This window comes from Chroicocephalus ridibundus, chromosome 5 (genome assembly GCF_963924245.1).
Source record: "Chroicocephalus ridibundus chromosome 5, bChrRid1.1, whole genome shotgun sequence".
Taxonomy (NCBI): domain Eukaryota; kingdom Metazoa; phylum Chordata; class Aves; order Charadriiformes; family Laridae; genus Chroicocephalus; species Chroicocephalus ridibundus.
Window position 1 is genome coordinate 72,625,434 of NC_086288.1, and position 20,525 is coordinate 72,645,958.

Here is a 20,525-nt window from a genome sequence, read left to right on the forward strand (position 1 = left end):
GTGCATCTGCCCAGAGTAGAAATGAGTTTTTACACTCGTACAGAAGAAAGACTAATCTGGTTGGAACAATGAAGTTAAGGGGGCAGAAATCTTTGTGTATATGAAACTCGTGTACAAGAGAAGTGGGGGATTTAAAGATTTTTCTTCATGATATGGAGTGAGGAATTGGAAGTTTCTATGATATCTATCATCATGAGGTGGTAGTTCTCCTGGGGATACATTATCTGTCATGGTATCTCTGCATTAAATAGCAAGAAGGAGGAGTGGCCATTGAATGTAAATGGTGGTGAAGAGTAAAGTCAAAGTAGAATTTCAGAAAAAGAAAGTAAGGTACACCCACTTAGTAAACTCTGAGGTAAGGAGAGAAAGGAAATGTATGGAAGGTAAAAGGACATAGAATACTTCCCTATGAGATACAGAATATAGCATACCTAAACTGTTAAAAGCTGTCTGTATCTTGGTGATGCAAATGTGCAAGGAAAATGCTTTTGGTTGATTTACGTAAAGGCTACATCTTACCACTGATGATGGTCCACCCCAAGTAGCAGTGACCTCAATGAATCTGTAGATGACAACACTATTAATCACCCCTGTGCAACTCATTGCTTCACGTTTTAGAATTGCTGAGGTTTGTTTACTTGGGGGAAAAAAAGTTAATTGCATACAAAGAGCATAAGCTAATGGAATGTCCCGACAATGAAATTAAATGTGAAAGTTACAGTTTGTCCCGTCCCCCCCACCCCCCAATAAAAAAAGGAAAGAAGGGGGGGGTTCATTGAACTTTGATTTCCACTTATTTGCATACAAACATTATAAAACTGTTTAAATAACTTCATAGTAATTTTTTTCCACGATTTTTCTTCCACACACATTGTAGGGTTCCATTCTTGATGGTTGTAAATATCAGTACTTGCATTGTTAATGGGGTGGGATATTGCAGGAAGAAGGAAAATATTCTCTTGGAGGAATAGAATCATAGAATCATAGAATTGTTGAGGTTGGAAGGGACCTTTAAGATCATCGAGTCCAACCTTTAGCCTACCCTGACAAGAGCCACTTCTAAACCATGTCCCTCAGTGCCCCATCTACCCTTTTTTTAAACACCTCCAGGGATGGTGAATCCACCACCTCCCTGGGCAGCCTATTCCAATGTTTAATAACCCTTTCAGTGAAAAAATGTTTCCTAATATCTAATCTAAACCTCCCCTGACGTAACTTGAACCCGTTCCCTCTCGTCCTATCACTTGTCACCAGGGAGAAGAGGTCAGCCCCCATCTCTCTACAACCTCCTTTCAGGTAGTTGTAGAGGGTGATAAGGTCTATAGTGATAGTGGCTATTCTATTGAATTGTTTTCCTCTGTTTATCTCAAAGGTTCTGCACGTTGCTAGGCAAATGTTCAGGTGGGAGAACTGGTTGTATATACCTTGTATTTTACTGTGCTGTTTGTAGTAGTTGCAGTCTAAAGAACAGGAACTTTAAATGCTCACAGCTGTGACTGAAGTATGTGACAATTATGTTTGTGTCTTGCAAAATAAAAATGATAGTACGGTAAATGAGATCTTGAGGCTCTACAGTGATTAAGTATAAAATAAACAGAGAATATTGAATAGCTAACTACTTGTTGAGATCTTTCTCTGTCTACTATGAAAGAGCCAGATGTCCTGTGAAAAAATAGTATATTAGCATGTATTCTCATTATATGATGATTACTGTGCATAGGGGTTCCAAATTAAAATGTTTCGTACTTTTTGACTGATTTGCTTCATGATCTTAATTTTGTTTAAGTGTCATTGCCATGGAATAACCTCAGAACTCACAAAACTATTTGCTTTCTTTCTTTATTTTACAATAATGATATTGGGCCCTGAATTCTTACCTCCATCCTGAAAGCATATGCCTGTCTCTGAAGGAATTAGAATAAGATATCATCGAGAGCCGATCCTCTTGTCTTCTGCATCTGTTCTCAACATACTGGATCAAGATTCCATTCTAAGACTCTTACTGATGAATAGGGAAGACAGGAAAAATATTCTGCGCTTCTTTTTGGATCAAATCTCTTGAGTAGTGCACATCTTCCTGGAGTCAGAGACCAGCGAGTGCCAGACAGGATGTCTGTGACTGAGCTAGGAGTGGAACTCATATTTCAGAATTCAAATCCAGTGTTTTAGCAATAAGCTAGTACATCTTTGCTTCTCCAGAAGTGACTTTTGAGCACTACACCTGATATTGGCTTTGAAGACTCTATGGAATAACATAGCTGTTTAGATTCTTGTTTAATCAACTTACTTTACACTCAATGATTTTATTTTTTTTTGCTTGCTTTATAATGAAATTGATGGTGTTTTGCAACCAAGCATTGAGTTGTCCAAGCCGATGATTTGCTAAGAAGTATATTTAATTATATTACTCAAGATTTTCAAAGCTGCTTTTTATTTCGACTCATGCAGTTGAAACAGTTGGGCCCAAACACCCAAGTGTGTAGTTGACAAGTGTGGTGGATTGACCCTGGCTGGACATTGGAGAAATAAGACCTAAATCTTAAAACACCTTCCCCCCACCCCTCCCTTCTTCCCAGGCTAAACTTCACTCCCAATTTCTCTACCTCCTCCCTGAGCAGCACAGGGGGATGGGGAATGGGGGTCGTGGTCGGTTCATCACACGTTGTCTCTGCCACTCCTTCCTCCTCAGGGGGAGGACTCCTCACATGGTTCCCCTGCTCCAGCGTGGGGTCCCCGCCATGGGAGACAGTCCTTCATGAACGGCTCCAGCATGGGTCCTTTCCACAGGGTGCAGTCCTTCAGGAACAGACTGCTCCAGCGTGGGTCCCCCGCAGGGTCACAAGTCCTGCCAGCAAACCTGCCCCAGCGCAGGCACTTCTCTCCAGAGGGCCAGAGGTGCTGCCAGGAGCCTGCTCTAGCATGGGTGTTCCATTGGGTCACAGCTTCCTTCAGGGCATACACCTGCTCCAGCATGGGGTCTTCCATTGGCTGCAGGTGGATATCTGCTCCACCATGGACCTCCATGGGCTGCAGGGGGATAGACTGCCTCACTGTGGTCTTCACCATGGGCTGCAGGGGAATCTCTGGCACCTGGAGCACCTCCGCCCCTGCCTTCTTCACTGACCTTGGTGTCTGCAGACTTGTTCCTCTCACATACTCTCACTCCTCTCTCTGGCTGCAATTGCTGTTGTGCACGTTTTCCCCCTTGCTCCTTCTTAACTGTTATCCCAGAGGCGCCACCACCGTCGCTGATGGTCTCCGCTTTGACCAGTGGTGGATCTGTCTTGGAGCCGGCTGGTGTTGGCTCTGTCAGACCTGGGAGAAGCTTCTGCCAGCTTCTCACAGAAGCCTCTCCTGTAGCCCCCTCACTAATAAAACTTTCCCATGCAAACCCAGTATAAGCTTTCAGACTCTGGGGTTTTCTGGTCTGAGCTTGCATTAATACAGCTTTTACTTAGATTTGATTAATTTCTAGCCAGATAGTTCCAGCCTACTTAATATAATTTTTACTGAAGCCATATCTGTTATAATTTATATTTATTGTGGATAGTTACTGCTTTTTTCTTCTTAAATGTACACAATAAAGACCATCTCCCATTGCAACAGAGGACAGTAAATCAATAAATTAATGATTTAATTGCTTTGTTTGTTTTTATAAAACATGTTTGTGTTTACCTTTGTCTGAAAAAGAACACGATGTATTGTAGTAAGAGGCTTGCCAGCTTCTCACTTCTTTCTCACCTTAGTTTCTTCCAGAAACATTCTGTTGCATTCACTTGGTTCTCGCTGCTTCTAATTTGTCTTTGATTTGGCCTGTGTGAAACAACATGTTCAGTATCTATTTTTGTTTTATCTTGCTGTAATTCATTTAAGCTCCTAGCTGACGGTGTTCAAAGAAAACTTTGTTGCTTCTCCTGATTTTTTTTTAGAAGCGGCTATAACAGAGAGGTTCCCATACTTCGAAGTAAAGCTGCACAGCTGCAGACTGACTGTGATGTTTTAAAAAGGCAGCTGACAACTGAACGATTTGAACGGTAAGATGCCCTTTTTTCAGTGAGGTGACTCTTCTCACGTCTTCTTTCTCACTTTTAAAACTAATGCTTTTTTTCAATACTTGAGGAACTTTAATGGAAAATTGTGTTCCTATTGTCATGCAAAATCTAATATTCTCATCTCGAAATCTGCTTAATTAAAAAAGAAAAAGACACTTACACGTTTTCTGAATTCCCTCGTAAATTTTGTGAGTTTACCATTGCATCAAAAAAAATAATGAAATGCCTTTTCATGGCAACAAGAAGAAAGTTGAGTGACATAACAAGAAAACAAGGTTCTTTGCGAAGTATTGCGAAAATCACCAAGTAAAATTATGGTGGAATAAAAGTTAAGTTTTCTTCTTTTAACATCCTGCAGTATGATGTGAGTGTCATGTAACTGAAATTACTGTCTGTTGGTAGAGAGCGTGCAATTCAGGAAATGCGTCGACACGGACTCTCTACGTCATCATTACGTGCTTCGCCTCCTCTCAGCTCAACATTGAGGTCTCCCTCACACTCACCAGAACGTACCATTGTAAGGACACCTGATCAAGCAGCAGCTGAAAAGTAAGTGATTTGATTTTAGCAGATGGTTTCTGTTTGAGAGTTAGGTTTAAACTGTTTCTAAATTATACTTTTTTAATCATGTGAAATTCTTACACATTTTAGGTGATGCTAAGTTCTTCTGTCGTTGACTCTCCTACTATAAAATATTGATTGGAAACAATAGATGCAAAGTGCTCTCCAAAGACCATATAATGTGGTGGATTCCCGTTCCTGTTTTTGTTAATGGTCTTGCACCAGCTGACAGCTTCCAAATATATATTGCCTGCTTATTTTTGCCATTAATTATATATATGCCATTATATTTATTAATGCTTATATCCAAACAACAAAGGATTCATATTAAGAGAAATGCCATGAAATTCTCTCAAGTACAGCAGTGAAGGAAAAACACTCCATAGGGGAGGGTCCAAATAAAATGTATTTGAACCCTACACACTAGATGAAACTGTCTCTAAAACAAGTGCATGAAAATTATTGATGCATTTTTCATTGTTAGACATTCATAACATTCAAGCACTAAGTTTGTGGTCGTGGGAGTCTGTAAAAAAAGAAATCAAAATCAGTCTCTCCCCTGTTTATTTTCACTGACACTTTTATTTTTTCAGAGATCATTCTTGCTTTAGATGATGTCTGTTACGTGTTTACAGGCCAGATTATTGACTTTATATCCTTTCTGTCCTATATTGTGTAATACATCGCAGTGAAGAGCAGAAGGACAAGGAGAGATAAACAGTGATTGTTTTAGGAAATATATATGCTGTAACATCTATATATTATACTATAACAGCTCATGAATCTTAACTATCAACTGCTTAACTCCAGGAAACAGAATTCCAAACTGATAAGATTCTAAACTTTATTTTTATTTTTATGTTTGTTGGTAATTACATATTGCTTGTTCTTAAGCTTACTTTTGTTAACAAAAACACAGGTTTTCTGAGAATTGAGGTTGGCATGGCATGATCCACATTGTCAGCAAATTTTCTTTTCTTCTGTGAGTTTTTGGACAAAGCGAAAAAGGAAACTGTAGCAAATGAGATGTTGATAGTGGGGATGAAACAGTGGTTATGAATTGCTTTACTGGTGAGCCATTAGGTAAACCCTGTTACGTTGCAAGTCAACATTTTGATTGAGGTAACGATAGATGATATATTTCTGAGAATTAGTATCATCAGTAGAGAATTGTCTTCCGTCTTCCTTACTTTATGGTGAGTCCCAAGAGCAATAAAAATAGGCCAGTTGCTATAGTTGAGGAATACCTTGTAGTGAACTCTTTTTATCCTCTTATTTGCATACTTAGTTTTAACAATGACAGCTCTGTACCATGTGTTATCAGAAAATACGCCATTTTCATGAAGAATGTATTTTTAAATAAAGTGGGTTTTAACAACTGAATTCATATGCACTTTAATTTTTTTTTATTATCTTGCCTTTTAAAACCTATCAGTGGGTTATTACATTAGAATGATCTCAGTAGTACTATCACCATCTTTCACCCTACTTATTTATTCCTTCCTGGGAGTTTACCACAGTAAGGTGTACTCTGCAATTACTGTTCTGTAGTGTTACAACTGTCTTTTTCTCTAATCTGATTTAATCTTTTCAAGACACTCTTCCTCCTCGTCTCACGTTTACTTTGTTAAGCATTTGAGCAATGAGTCAGTGAACTGAATGCAGAGTTTTAGATGATGTGCTAATAGTTGATATTCAAGAATAACAGAAGAGAATATGAGGAGGCGAAACCTAATTATTACTTTTTATCCTAATTTTCATTAGTGAAATATAATAGATAGCATTATTTTGAAATTTTTTCTTTCTCCGTCAGAAATGTGAGCTTCAAGGAATAACCAGGACTTGAGCAACTGAAGCATTACAAGGACTTTTTTTTTTTTTTAAATTATGAAGGCTGATGTGTATTCTACCTCTGTTATCTTCAAATCGGTGATAACCTGTGGAATTTCTGAGAACCTGTGAAGTAATCAACTTTGCAAAATTCTACTTTCCGAACTGGCTGGAATGACTAGGTTTTTCCTGGCTGTTTGATGGGGTTTGTATCGAGGCTGGCTAAGTTTTGTTACTATTTTGCAAACATAATAATTATAAGAAGGAAACAAGTACTTGATGTGACAATCTCTTCTTTTAATTTCGCTATTTTATTTCTGTTTGCTTGTCTCATATGGTTGCAGAAGTTTGTTCATCTTAGTGTGAGCCAACGTAGGAGAATAACGTACAAGATTGTCTTAAAAATGCTGAGCCAGTGTATATTTTATACTCATGACAATTCCCTGTATTTGGGCTTTTAACAAGTGTTTTCTGTTTACATGTCATCCTTCATGGTATTTAAAAGTATGGATTATCTATTTTGTGAATGCATTTTGTTAATTTTCTTAATCAAAAAATATATCAGTTATTCTTTATTAATTTTTTTGTCATTTACTGACTGCTCATCTCCTTTTGTTTAATCTTTGTGTAAAATTGAATTTTAAATACTATCCCAATATTAAATAAAAAATGTAGAGAAAAACAGTGTTTGTAAAGATGTATTGAAATGCTTTAAATATTATAAAATTCTAAAGTATTTTATATTCAAAATTTTGAATCCTATCTGGAGATAATTTTCAAATTTGGGGTTTAAAAGACCCGAGCAAAACCTGGAATCCTTCACACAGTTGAGTTGAAGCTGTTGGAGAGGTGACACAGACCTTTAAGTTGTGACACATGTATTGGGTAAATACAGTAAGAATAATCTTTAAAATATGTGGTGTATTTAGCAGAGGAGCATTTCCAATTTCGGCTATGAAGTAAGATGCGGTTAGCAATCACAATCTTATGACATGTTCTTAAAGTCCATCTATACAGATAATTGCATATCGAATCGTTCTTGTACTCAAGAACATACAGTTTTCTAATAATTACAGGCCATTCAGGTTGGCGTGACGCGTATTCATAGGTACCGTGCAGAGGGCTAGAAGGGGGCGGATGTATTGTTGTACATCCTGGTGCTGGCCAACAGGCAGCGTTCTGCTTGCCTAACGTTGAATAAAAAAAACCCCTGTGATTACCAGCTAACGTTACAAGCATCTCTAAGGTGTAAACAATATATTACATGACAGGGAAAAAGAATTTTCTTTTTTTCTTTCAGATTTTGTCTACATTGCACTAAGATTGTTACAGATAGAAATAATAAAGAATATTGTGTTAACTGGAAATACTGTCTCGTATATTCATAGATAAATAATTGTTGCTGCAAGCTATATAGATATATTTTTCATATATTGTATTTTGTCCGTTTTGTTATTTAATATGTGTCTATATGTATTACATTTTACTAATTAAAAACAACTTAGAACACCCTTAGAAGTACCTGAAAATACTTGTACCGCATCGGGCTTCTGAGCCATTGGAAGGAATTGTTTATTTAAAGTGGGTGCATCTCATGCCAGTTACAGGAATGGGGAGATTGTCATCTCTGAATGTTGCTTAGGTATTCATACTGTCCGTAATTAAGTCAGTAGTTTCCATTGATGCTAATTGACATTAATTATTCAGGATGAAGCAGTTCAATAAGAATGAAAAAATAACTCATTTTCTGCTCTTGATGTCTTCAGTGGTGTCTTTTAAACATCATCTTTTTTATATAAACCCTTTTAAATTGGAGTCTGAATTAAAAGAAGAGCGAGTGTTCAATTTTATTGAAAATACTGTATTTCATTGCACCAAAAAATGTGTATTTTGACCTTGCAATTAAAACCATAACACTTCCATTACTATTAATTCTTACATGAATATCAATTAGGAAGAATTACTGGATCGTTGAGCACAGGTGGTGTAATAAAACGAGTATCATTTCAGTGACCAAAGCCTGTGCAGTTCTCTAAAACTAAAACATTCCTAATATGCAGACGATAGTAGGGCTGGTATTTTGCCTTCTCTTACTATTATTTTATATACATTTTTGTAAGCAAGTAGAGTAAAAGAAAAGTAATAGTTATACAACTTTGCTTTAAAATCAAGTATTTCATTTCATGAAGTACAAAGCAAGAATAAATTTGGGGAAGATTTAAATCTGTGGACTACCAAACACGTCACGTATGGAACCAGCCCTATGTGAGTCGGGGTGTCATCGTGACTCTCCTGGACTCCGCTCCAAGAAGCTGCTGCGCTGCCCTCACCTTCTGGAAGATGAAAAGACCGTGGAAGCCTCATGACCTGCTTTAGTCCTCAGCTGGGGTGAGTTGAAAGTAAAGTGGGGCAGACATTAAGTCATGGGAAAATTCTGAATACTCAAGTTGTTTGTCTTCTGTTTTTCCCTGCAGTTGGGGAGGGGGGAAGATAATAGAGGTGAAGCGATAATTGTTGGGGCTGTTTCTCTACAAAAACAGAAAGTGTATTGTCAGAAGCAGAGGAATCTGGAGAGAGCAGAAGGACAGCTTTTATCTGTTTATTAAAACCTAAACTGCTCAATTAAACTTATCATAATATGTTTTTTAAGAAATTCTTAAAATTTTTTTTTTTTGGTCTCACAGTATGTCCCTAAAATTTAGATAATTAACCTAAAGTCAAATAAGCAATTCTAGGGTTCAGCTGGAAAAAACCATTTTGTTTGTTTTTTTGTTACCCTAAATCTGAGAAACACGGAGATTCCTACGCGATGCTAATTAAAAAAGGTTAAGATTAGGGCTTCAGTCTTTCAATTTAGAATATTTTATACAGAAATTGGTGCACGTGTGGCAAGCCTGACCTATTCCCAGGCTATTATTCCTAAATGAAACCATATGACTACAGACTTCAGGGGGTTTTTTTAAACCATTCTTTGGGGCAGAATTTTATAGTTCCTCTTTTTCTGTGCCAACAGTGTAAGAAACCACTTGTGTGTGGTCTTGGTACCATAGTCCTTTAGCTTTATGTATCCAAGGCGTTCTGGTTTCATTTCATCCTCTGACCCTTCTTGGGCAACGTGATGATCATAATAGCTGCAGCCGTATCAATTGCTGGACCTGAAGTCTTACCGTTCATTCTCCGGTGTAATTACCTTGTCAGCCAAAGGGGGGAAGAGAGAAAGCCTGAAACACCTGATGGGTGGGAGTAAAAAGATCGAGACAGTCTCTTCTCAGTGGTATCCAGGGAAGGTACAAAACACAATGGGCACACATAGAAAATCAGGGAATTCCATTTAAACATACCAAAAAATGCTTTTTTTTCCACGCAGGTGGTGAGTGGAACAGGCTGCCTGGGTAGGCTGTAAAGTCCCCATCCGGGTTGGTATTCAAAACCCGGTGGGACACAGCTTTGAGCAGGGGGTTGGACTAGAGGGTCTCCAGAGGGGCCACAGTTCCTTGACTGGGAAATTTTCTTAACAGCAGTGTGATAAGGAAGTACCCATCCAGCTGCAGGGGTGTTGTCCCTTATTATCTATATTATCATCTTTGACTTTTTTTAAATTATGAGTATAAAAATAATTGCTTTGCCGTTGTTTTGTCTCCATATTAGATTTATCTCCATTGGATGGTGAGTTTTGGAATTTATCACACGACGGTTGCCTGTGGCTCCTGTGTGTGCTGCTTGCTCAGCATCACCCCAGCAGAGCTGCTCCACCAGGTTTGTCAGCGGCGTCTCCTTTACCCTTTCACGGTGACGGTGCGGGAATTAGACTCTTTGCTCAAGCTAACTAGAGAGTGGCACGACGGCAAACAGAAGGAAGTGGGGGAAAAAATGAGAATGTCAGCGGCTGCTTCTTCTCGGTTTTAATACCGCTGAGCGGGGAGGGACGTATTTTCCGAAACGCAAGCACAGAACTGAGTTGCAGCGTGGTCAGTCAGGCGTGAGTAAGCCAAGGTCTGCAGGAGCAGATACTGCTCTTCGGGGAGATTTTCATTGAGCCTCGAAGCCCCAAGGAGCTGACATCTGAGCTTGGTTTTATTTGAAGAGAGATGTGTGGGTTACTGGACTATAGCTGCGTGTGCAAGCTTTATCTGTACCCATTTGCCTTGCGTAAATGCATAAATAAAAGATATTGAATGGGAGGTAGATCCCGGCTCGCTCCTTGCTTTTAAATGGTGTATTTGTGCCACCTAGTGGACCCGTGTCTTTTCTAGCGGCCACGGCGCATACAGAACAGGTTCGGGTTTCTCCGTAGAAATTCTGGATACATTTAATAAACTCAAAGTGAAAAAATTACTAATAAAGCCACACGTTCCTGACGCCCATGCACCACTTCAGTAGTGAGGTTTGTGACTGCATCGCTTTCCAGAAAGTGTCTTAGGAAAAAAATATCTCACTTTAGCATATTTCATCTTCCAGGAAAGTGCAGAGATTGACCTTTGGCAACAATGGTCTGATGTGAATGGGTGATTTGACTGATTGGAAGGAACTGCCGAAGGCAGGATTCATCTCTTTTCTGGTGGCTACTTTTGAAGTTTTCTATCAGTACCACCCAATTCTACTGCCTAAAAGTATGTAAGTGCTGCGACAGCATCAAAGCAAAACACAGCAAAAACCCTGAACCTCTCAAAGGAGTGCTGCAAAATTCAGCTCTGGTCATTGAGGTGGTTTGTATCTGCATATTTTGGATATAAATATAGATATGTAATTGCTAAAGTAAAGATAGCAGTCAACATACTTCACAGCCCTCCAAATACTAGAGCTGGTGCGTGGCCTTCATTTCTGGTTTATCTGTGCCCTGTCTACCATGGCTTTAGCCATGGAGGGGCTGAAAAGGGCATAGACTGCACCTCTCATGGCTTGTATTGTCTCTAGAACACTGCAGATGAAAAAGTGATTTCCAGCAATTAATTAATATTTCTTCCAGACTCACATAGCTAGGGGTTTTGCGCAAATACTACTTCTGACTCAGGACTTCACTGAGCTGCAAATCAGTAAGGAGTGGGAGAGTACCAGTAAATGCTTGCTTGAACTTATACATTATTCCTTTAAACTATATAGTATTGGGCACAAAGACGAAAAAAAGTGTGAGGTGGGTCTTTGGTCTGCCCCAGCATGAGTGTTATTTTTCCTGTAAGACCCTGTTCCCCTCAAGAACAGCAGAAGGACCACTTCTGACTGGGCCAAAAAGTTAAGAAGCAGGCAGGGACCAAAGCTGTACGGCCTTTTTGTCCAGGGAGCGTCTGAAGCTGGAGAGCTGGCTGGCAAAACACATCTTCTTTCTCAGCAGTGGGACATCGTGAATGACATAATCCATTTTGGCTGAAAAAGTGGCAGAGCAGGGATGGAACTGAGTACAGCAGCTGATTTTACTGCGCTCTCCTTGGGGAAACTGGGGAAACCAGCGTCTAGCACTGGTAAAATCTTGATGTGGATGGCTGAATTGGAAGCGTGGGGTCTGAGAAGAGCTGATACAACGGCTGGATTTAAGGATGTGGGAAAGAAGGGCAGCTGTTCTCTGCGCTGCTGTGTTGGGGAAGGGCTGATTTTTGGTTTTGTTTCTTGTAGTTCGGTTTTTTAGTAAATGAAGGGGAGAAAAAATTGTCTGGTTTTATTAGGCGCTGGATTCAGACTTCGGTTTTGCTGTGAGATGAGAACAAATTGGGGTCCAGAGCCCGGGGTGCAGCCGGGGATGCGCATCTCTGTGCAGTGGGCGGGGTGTGTGCGTGGCGGGGGGTGCTAAAGGGAGCAAAGATCGGCGGCATCCCGCTGAATCCGGCTAAATCCAGCCTCACCCCTTCCTCCGCTGGCTGGAGGACGAAGGCAGGGAGCCGTGAGAGGCTGGGGCTGGGAGCCGGGGCGCTGCGGGGCGCCCGTGAGCGGCGGCGGCGGCCGCGCTTCCACGGGGCGGGGGCGGCATCCCACGGGCTGGGCGGCATCCCAGGGATGCAGGAGCCGCCGGGCTCTTCCCTTCTGGCAGCACGGAGACGGAGAACAGGTAGGAAGGACCATTTCTCCCTCCCCACCCCGCAAACGTCGCAGCCCCGCATCCTCCCCCGCGGCTCTGGGCACCCCGAGCGCTTCGCCTTGGCTGCGGGGCGGGAGCGGGAGCCTTCTCCCGGTGCGGGGAAGGGAGGGGGGTCCGTATCCGCGCCCCTTTGCCTTGCCCACCCCAGGCGGTGTTGGCTGGATGTGGCATTTTTCCTTTCTTCACGCCCCGCCACCAGCAGCGGCGGATGCGCGGGGCGGACAGCCGAAAAATAGACCACATGTAAGTAGCCACCGACCCGTATTCGGTTGCCTTTGTCGCGGGAGAGGTGTAGAGAGGCATGCGGGTGAATTTTTTTTTTTTTTTTTTTTTTTTTGAAAGGTGCTACTTCATTCAATGGCTGGGCTGGTCCTTTTGAATCCCTTCTATTTTTCCTTTGTTAGCGTTTTCCCGGGGAATCCTGTATTTTGTGCTTTGCTGGAAAGCAGGAGCTGTCAGAAAGATGACTTTGTTTCCCACGATGCTTCTCCAGAGCAGCGTTGCTTTGTTTAAGCCCCTGTAAGCCATTTATCATAGAACTGCCATCGCCTTGTAATGAGCTATGAAATCTGCTGCTTTTCAGGGTTGAAAGGCAGCGGTACAATCCGTTTCTTACCCTTTCCTTAGGATCCGGAGCAGGTAAGCTAGAGGAAATATTATTTTGCATGGGAAATTGTCTTCCACAATCTCTTCAGTTAAAAAAAATAAAATATCTATTTTAGAGATAGAAGTATGAGTTACACAAATCTTTTCTATGTCATTAAGAGATTTTTAATGAATGAGGGTCTGTTGGGTTTTTTTTTTTTTAAATTAATTTTGCTGGTATTAACAGGAGTCAATTAACAAATCTGCTTCTCTGTAGTTGTAGTAGGCAAAACATTATTATGTCTCTGCTCTGTCGTTTAAAGTGTAAAAACGCCCAGTTAAAAACACAGTTCAAGGGGTAAAGAGAGACCTGGAAACCACAACTGTGCATCCTGAAAATTTAATATGCCTGACAATGATGGCACTGAAAGTGATCCACTCCTGGGTGCGCGGGGGATGGGGGCAGGGAGAAAGGGAAGAGTAATTTACAACCACAGGCCTAATAATAGATATTCTGTCGATAATAGGTGTATAGATAATATCATTCATTATATTCCCCAACAGATTTTCTGTGCATAAAGTGTCTAGCAATTGTGTGAGCAGAGCTCTTTTCTTAGAAGCCGAGCTGCTTCAGCCACCCGACAGCAGTAACGTGTATCCAGTCCTATATTTTAACAGATTAAAGATGACAAATTGGAGTCGGAACTGACTTTTATTTGGTTGTTAGTAATGCACGCTCAACAAATTCCCATCACCAAAATAATCCTCATTGCACCTTGCGTAGACAATTATGTCTTTTAACTATATCATAACATTAATCAGTGGGTATAAATGTCAGTGTGAGTTTCTTCAATGAAGCCGTTGATATTTTTCAATATAGGCAGTAATTAACAGTTCTGCATATAACTTAACTTCACTTGGTTTGAATACAGGTGAGGAATTAAATTAACAAATCCGACACTTCCTTGGCTGCAATCAATTTATCAGATTAGAGGTTGTGTTTGGGTTTGGATGTTTCGTTTCAACGAGCTTGAATTTAACACTGTGAAGTGTATCGAAACTTTATATGAAAGTGATTTGTGTATTTATTTATGTCCCAGTTTAATGGTAATTAGAAGAATTACCCTGAGGTCTTTATTAATAAATATGGCACGTAGCAGAGAGATCGCTGCTGGTTGTTATTGGGTCTTCTTTCTCCAATAGGAAATTGTATCTCAGAGCATCCGATTCTAAAATTAAGGACCCTTTTCAAATATCCATTTGGGCAATCCTGCATTTTAGAGAGAATTGCTTGGCACTTGTGAGCAATAGTTTTTCCCTATATGCTGTATAATGGGATTTTTAAAAGTATATTGGTAGCAAACACAGTTGGTGTAAAGTATGACTGTCTTGCTGTGTTCTCTGCTAAGCTGTTGACTTTTTTCTTTCTTTTTTTTTATAAGTTTGTTCCTTATAGGTCGTATTTTGTTCTGTTGTCTTATGAGGTTATGCAGGTAGTGGCAGTAGTGAATTGGTAATGCGTTAGGTAAAATCTTTTTTTTTTTTTTTAACATCCAGTTCCCAAAAATTTAAATGAAATATATTTACTTTTAAAAGGGCCTGTTACTTTGGCAATGATATTTCATTTTAAATGCAGATACTAAAAAGCAGCCTTTTTAGTTTCACACTTCTGATTACAGCAATAAGAATAACTTTTGTGGTTTCTTCTGCTTTGGCTCTCGGCCACTGTTTTGAATACTGTTTTGCCAGGTATCTCTGAATACTGTTTTGCCAGGTATCTCAGTCACTGAAAATGGATATATCTGTATGAGTAGCGTAGCTTAGGGTTATTTCAATATATTCCTGCTGTAGATGTGTCAGGTAAGCTCTTCTGAAGTAAGAAATACATGGCATAATAAGTGTTGACTGAAATGTGATGATGAGTTTATGAATATGAATATATTTGGTTGTTTTACAATGAAGTGTAACATAAACGGAATTTTTATATAGGCAGTGTAAGCTTAAATGGCTGTGTGTTGTCTTCTTTTCCTCACAAGCCAAGAGAAGAAAAAGATAATTCATTTTTTTTCTTATTCTGAATTATTCATATTTGAAAATTGCTGACTCTGATTGTTGGGGGGGAATTCTTTTTTTTCCTCACACAAAATCAATGTGCAGCCTTTATTCCACAAAGGCCCCAGTAAGAGAGTTGTAGCAAATACAGATAAGCCTACTACTGGCATGTTAGAAAAGTACAGTCGATGTCTTTAGAGTCAAGAGTCTCAGGGCAGTGTAGCTGCGTAAGAGCTTCCATCAGTGTGATGTAAATGTGGAGATGCTCTAAACACCCGTATATTGTCATTGAGCCCATGTATTTGAATGAGACTTAATGAAGTTGTGTGAAGTGCACTGTTAGAATAGAATTCATTGGTTTTGAATAACGTGGTAGAAGACAACCTGAAGTTAACATTGTAACTTTAATTACATTAGTGCTTCCACCGGAGGGGCCAAACTCTATTTTTTAAACTATTATTTAAATCAAGTAGTGATGGATAAAAAGTGTGGTTGTTTCCATGGAGACTCTGTGAGCTCTGTCTTTAGGAGACAATGAGTTGTTGTGTAGACCTCACGCTTATTGTTTCCCATCACTTCCTGAAGGGACTCTCACTCCCTTTGATTCTCTGCCATCCACATCCCACCATTTCTTCGTTTAAGAACTAAAATACATTTTGTCAGAAGGGTACAGCATTTACCCATACTCTGCCTTCAACATTTACACTTGCATTGATGAAGTCTTGCAAGGAAATAAAATTGACTTGTAACAAATAATTTTTAATTAATACCGTTCAAGAGCCAGGGTGTCACAGGGACTGAATCACAGTGATTTGTTAATTAAGTTCGGAGGGAAGGAAAATGTAAAGATCTTGCTGCGGATTATCCTGGGTAAATGGCTTATGCTGCAGTTCCGCAACACATTAAGGAGAGATGATTCAGATGCTACTATAAATGTATAAAGTACATCAATATATTTTTAAACATAGCTCAGTTTCTCCTTTATATATGCATGCTGTATGCTAAATTACAGAAATACAAGTTTCATGCCTCCAACAAGGCCATTAAAGAAAATACTGTCAGATTCATCTTATCTTAATTTATGGGAGAGAGTGATGTAGCTAAGTAAGGGTAGTTATGACTTTGCTGTTGACTGCCTTCATTTGTGATAACCAACGCACAGATTGGATATTAGGAAAAATTTCTGCACGAAAGGGTTATCAAACATTGGAACAGGCTGCCCAGGGCAGTGGTTGAGGCACCATCCCTGGAGGTATTTAAAAGACGGATAGACGTGGTCCTGAGGGACGTGGTTTAGTGATGATTTTTGTCAGAGTTGGGTTGATGGTTGGACTCCAAGATCTGAAAGGTCCCTTCCAACCTAGGCGATTCTATGAAATACTTCGCATCCCAAAGGTGCTTTGAAATGGCTAAGCTTATCATTTTAATGATAACGCATATGCAAGCGTTATTTTCTTCATGTTGATTGCCCTAAGAGAAACTATATGAAAATGATCCAGATGATAATTAAAAGCTTTCCTCGCGCTGAAGCGTTCGGATGTGCAAAATACTGTGCGCGTTGCTGACCTGCTTTGAGCATCTTTTACATTGCTCAGCACGTTTTGAAAGTCAGCAGTCAGACTTGGGCGGCTCCTTAAAGCAGCTCGATCTAACCATTTGTGGTGAGGCTGGGGCAGGCGGATGCTGCACGTGAGAGATTACGTTTATCGTTACGTTGAAACGCGAAGGGGGTGTGATGAAAAGAATCAGTGTGAACTCAACTGGACATGATACTGACTTTCATGTTGCTCTTCAAAGAAAGTTGATTTTCTTCAAAGTAACATGCTGTCTTTTTCCGTGACCTTTAACAAAGCCACGCTTGAAAATCTTTAGCACAGAAAATAAAAAAAAGGTACAATTACAGTGATCTGTGGAACGGTTTGGCCCAGAAGAGAAAAAATAGTGATAGAAACCCCTGTGAATCCGTAGTATCTGTGGGTATCTGTTGGCGCACACGTGATAGAGTTGGGTTGAGTGGCACCATCTGCCAACAAAATTGAACTGACTTCCCCGTTGTAAAACCTCTTTTCTATTGCTTAGAACTTTGCCAAGTTTGAACCATGTGGGTTGTGGTTCATCGCGTGTCTTTGTGACTCAGGCTAATTTTTGTTTTAATACAGCCAAATGATTAATCGAGAATTAGACTAATTGTTTTACCGTGTCAAAAAAAAAAAAAATAAAAAATTCTAAGACCTTTTGGAAACATGGTGTTGTCATTCTGGTTTGCACCTAGGCCCCAGATCCTGCTAAGGCAGTGACCTGTTGTCAAAAATCTGCATTTTTAACGCCTTCATGACAGCCTGCTCAAATTTTCTGTCTTATGTCTTCAGAATGTTGTATTCAGAATATTTTACACATTCACCTGGGAAAACTTGAGGAAATAAAATGACAGATTCCGCCTTGATTCAACACCCAGTACTGCAGAGTATTTTCAACGGTGCTGGTCCTGGGTGGGTGGGCAAAATAAAAGATGGAAAAGAAGCATTTTTCAATTTTTTTTTTTTTTTTTGACAAAGGAGATTGTCGAGTTTGCAAGTGGCAGAAAAGAAGTGGCAGAACTAAAGTTGCCTGGTAAGGATTTAGTCTCTTTGCGTGTATTTATTTTAATTCAGTCTTTACTGATATTACTGAGTTTTCTTTTGCTCACATAACCCCAGCTTTACTGAGCGCTCAGGGCGGATCTGCCCGCGGTGTGAATCACGGCTGTGTCCTGACGGAAGCTGTGGGCTCTGGCATCTGTGGCATTTGTTGCGGAAGCAGGAAGATGTCTGGAGAAATTGAGGCAGAAGGTGGCTTAATTAAAACATTTTCCACGCACCCAAATGGAAAGCTTAGCTAAAGGCACCACAAACTAATTAAGGCTTGCTTTTGCAATTCTGACTTATTTTTAAATAGTTGGTTTTTTGCTTCAGTGGGTAATAGTGATGTACATAAAAGATCAGGTCCTAATTCCCACCTAGCCCAGTGGGAAGCATTAGTACCTCCCCAACCCTGCAGATGACATAAAAGGAGCTGCCTCTTATGGTATGAAGATCAAGAGATAAGAGCTTTTGCTTCCCATTTCTATGTCTAGTGATAAATAAGGCACTTTTTCATAATAAGGCACTTTGTCGTACTGTTCTTGAGGAGAAATCTCATACTTGGACTTCACAGAGCTGTCAGAGCATCAAAAGTTGCTGAGGAAAAAAACAGGGCTGATTTTTCTTGTTCTTTCGGGATCATTTTCCAAGCTCGGTAGATATTTTCCTTTAGCCTACACTGGCCCATCTGGGGGCTATAATGATGAACGGTGCCAGACTGCTCCCAGCCCAGAAGCTTTGGCAGTTGCTGCTTCATCCGCTGCTCGTGTTTGGAGGAAGGACAGGCACCCTCAGCTCGTACATGTGGGTTTTGATGTTCTTCCCAACCACCCTGTTCCGACACCCCCTGTTGAGAGCACAAGGGTGGGTTGTACCAAACAACCCTGCTGTGTTTTTTCTGGCAAGTAGATTCATCTTTCAACCCACCCACACAGCCCGCTGAGCACCGTCACGAGTTACCGGCGTCTGGTATCCTGATACCAACACCTGATCTTTGACAAACTGCGTGCTTCGGGTGATTGTGTTTCTTCAGATAAGACGGGGGAAAAAAAATGTAGGTAAGCTTCGGAGCATATAAACGTTTCTTTAGATGTGAAGCAAAGGCTCCATTTGGCCTGGGATTACATCTCCTCGGACACCTGCCTGCTGGAACACCCTTCCCAGCCGTTAAAGGCTGGATTCCCACTGCTGTAAAGCTCACCTTTCCTGGCACTCTTCAGGAGCCCTTCCAGCCAGAGGCTGCGTCGGTAAGAGGCAGCTGCGCTGTGAGCCAGAAGGGTCACTGAAGTAATTTTTTTCTCATCCCAGGTGTTTTCCTGGAACTATTCTACATCGTCAGAGTGAAAGAGAACATGAAGACCATTTGTGACTCTGACAGCATGCTGAACGTTTTTGTTTGTCAGAGAGAAGGGTGACAGTGGCATTAGCTGCTAGACCTCATTTTGCATTATTTTATCTGCAGCGTGCTTGTTTACAAATCGCAGCTTGACTGGTTGGAGAAATCACCTTCAATTTGCTGCAGTCCGAATCCAAAACCAGTACAAGAAAATGCCATTTCATCTCTAGGTGGCTCTCAGATTCTCTTCCAGGGTATTTGTGACAATGGTCATCCATTTCCCAGTGGGTGGGATGGCTCTTCATCCTTACAGCAGTGACCCATTAGAGAAGGGCAGTTCTCCTGGGGAGATATAGAGCTTCTGCAGCTCACTCTCTGTAGCTTTGGTTCTTTGGTGTCACACTGAGCACAAGAAACATCTCATCTAATGGTGCACTGCAAGCCGGGCTTTGCAAGTGTTGTCCTAGATTTGATGATTGGCAGCTGACCAGGAGATAGGTCCACTGAGGACTGGAGGACACATTCTGCTCACTCTGTTTTGCTTACGCTTGACGTTTTGTCAGCCTTGGACAAGGCAGGAGTCTGTGCTTATGTGAACATGACCAGATACTAAGGTGAGCCTTGCAATATATATAGTTTGAAAGTGTTACGCTTGGCTTTGTACTGTCATGACTTGGTATCATCGGATAGAGTTGACTTTCCTGCCAGCAGCTGGTGTAGTGCTGTGTTTTGGGTTTGGGATGGGAACACTGTTGGCAGCGCATGGATGTTTTTGGTTGTTGCTGAGCAGTCAAGGCCCTTTCTGCTCTTCACACCGCCCCACCAGCGAGTGGGCTGGGGGTGCACAAGAAGTTGGGAGGAGACACAACCAGGACAGCTGACCCCAGCTGACCAAAGGGGTATTCCATGTCATGGGATGTCATGCTCAGTATATAAAGCTGGGGGAAGAAGGAGGAAACGGAGGGATTTTCAGAGTGATGGTGTTTGTCTTCCCAAGTAACCATTACATGTGATGGAGCCCTGCTTTCCTGGAGGTGGCTGAGCACCTGCCTGCCCATGGGAAACAGTGAATGAATTCCTTGTTCTGCTTTGCTTGTGTGCATGACTTTTGCTTTATTTATTTAACTGCCTTTATCTCAACCCACAAGGGTTTTTTTTTCCTTTCCTTTCCCCTCCTTTTCTCCCTCTTCTCCCTACCCTTTCGGGGTGAAAGGGGGAGGACTGTGCGAGTGACTGTGTAGTCCTAGCTGCCAGCTGGGGTTAAACCACAACACTCAGAAAGACTCCTGGTGGCAGGTTGTTCACGATTTTGCAGTCAGATTTGAACTCTTTTTGATTATAGGAAGTCTCGTCCAATATTTTAGTGGCAGTACCTCTTTACTCCTCACCCTCATCTCTTCTTTTGTCAAGAAATGGTGAGGACT

General features: G+C 40.9%; 2 protein-coding genes across 13 annotated transcripts in view; both read left to right on the forward strand.

Annotated features, from left to right (window-relative positions):
• The window catches only part of CEP135 (centrosomal protein 135), a 41,746-nt gene extending 34,535 nt beyond the window's left edge, over window positions 1-7,211 (forward strand). For 2 of the 4 annotated variants that reach the window (XM_063337001.1, XM_063337005.1), the window contains 3 exons: window positions 3,930-4,034; window positions 4,455-4,601; window positions 6,427-7,210. In XM_063337001.1, coding sequence (XP_063193071.1) covers window positions 3,930-4,034; window positions 4,455-4,601; window positions 6,427-6,448 — 274 coding nt within the window. In that variant the 3' untranslated portion in view covers window positions 6,449-7,210. Of the gene's footprint in view, window positions 1-3,929; window positions 4,035-4,410; window positions 4,602-6,426 lie in introns of those variants that run through there. The other 2 variants (XM_063337002.1, XM_063337004.1) reach the window with 2 other exon arrangements.
• A 4,668-nt stretch (window positions 7,212-11,879) lies between these two features.
• Window positions 11,880-20,525, forward strand: part of CRACD (capping protein inhibiting regulator of actin dynamics) — a 142,666-nt gene continuing 134,020 nt past the window's right edge. For 3 of the 9 annotated variants that reach the window (XM_063335627.1, XM_063335635.1, XM_063335630.1), the window contains exons 1-2: window positions 12,277-12,480; window positions 13,094-13,149. The gene's annotated coding sequence lies outside the window, so the exon portion shown is untranslated. The other 6 variants (XM_063335628.1, XM_063335632.1, XM_063335629.1 and 3 more) reach the window with 4 other exon arrangements.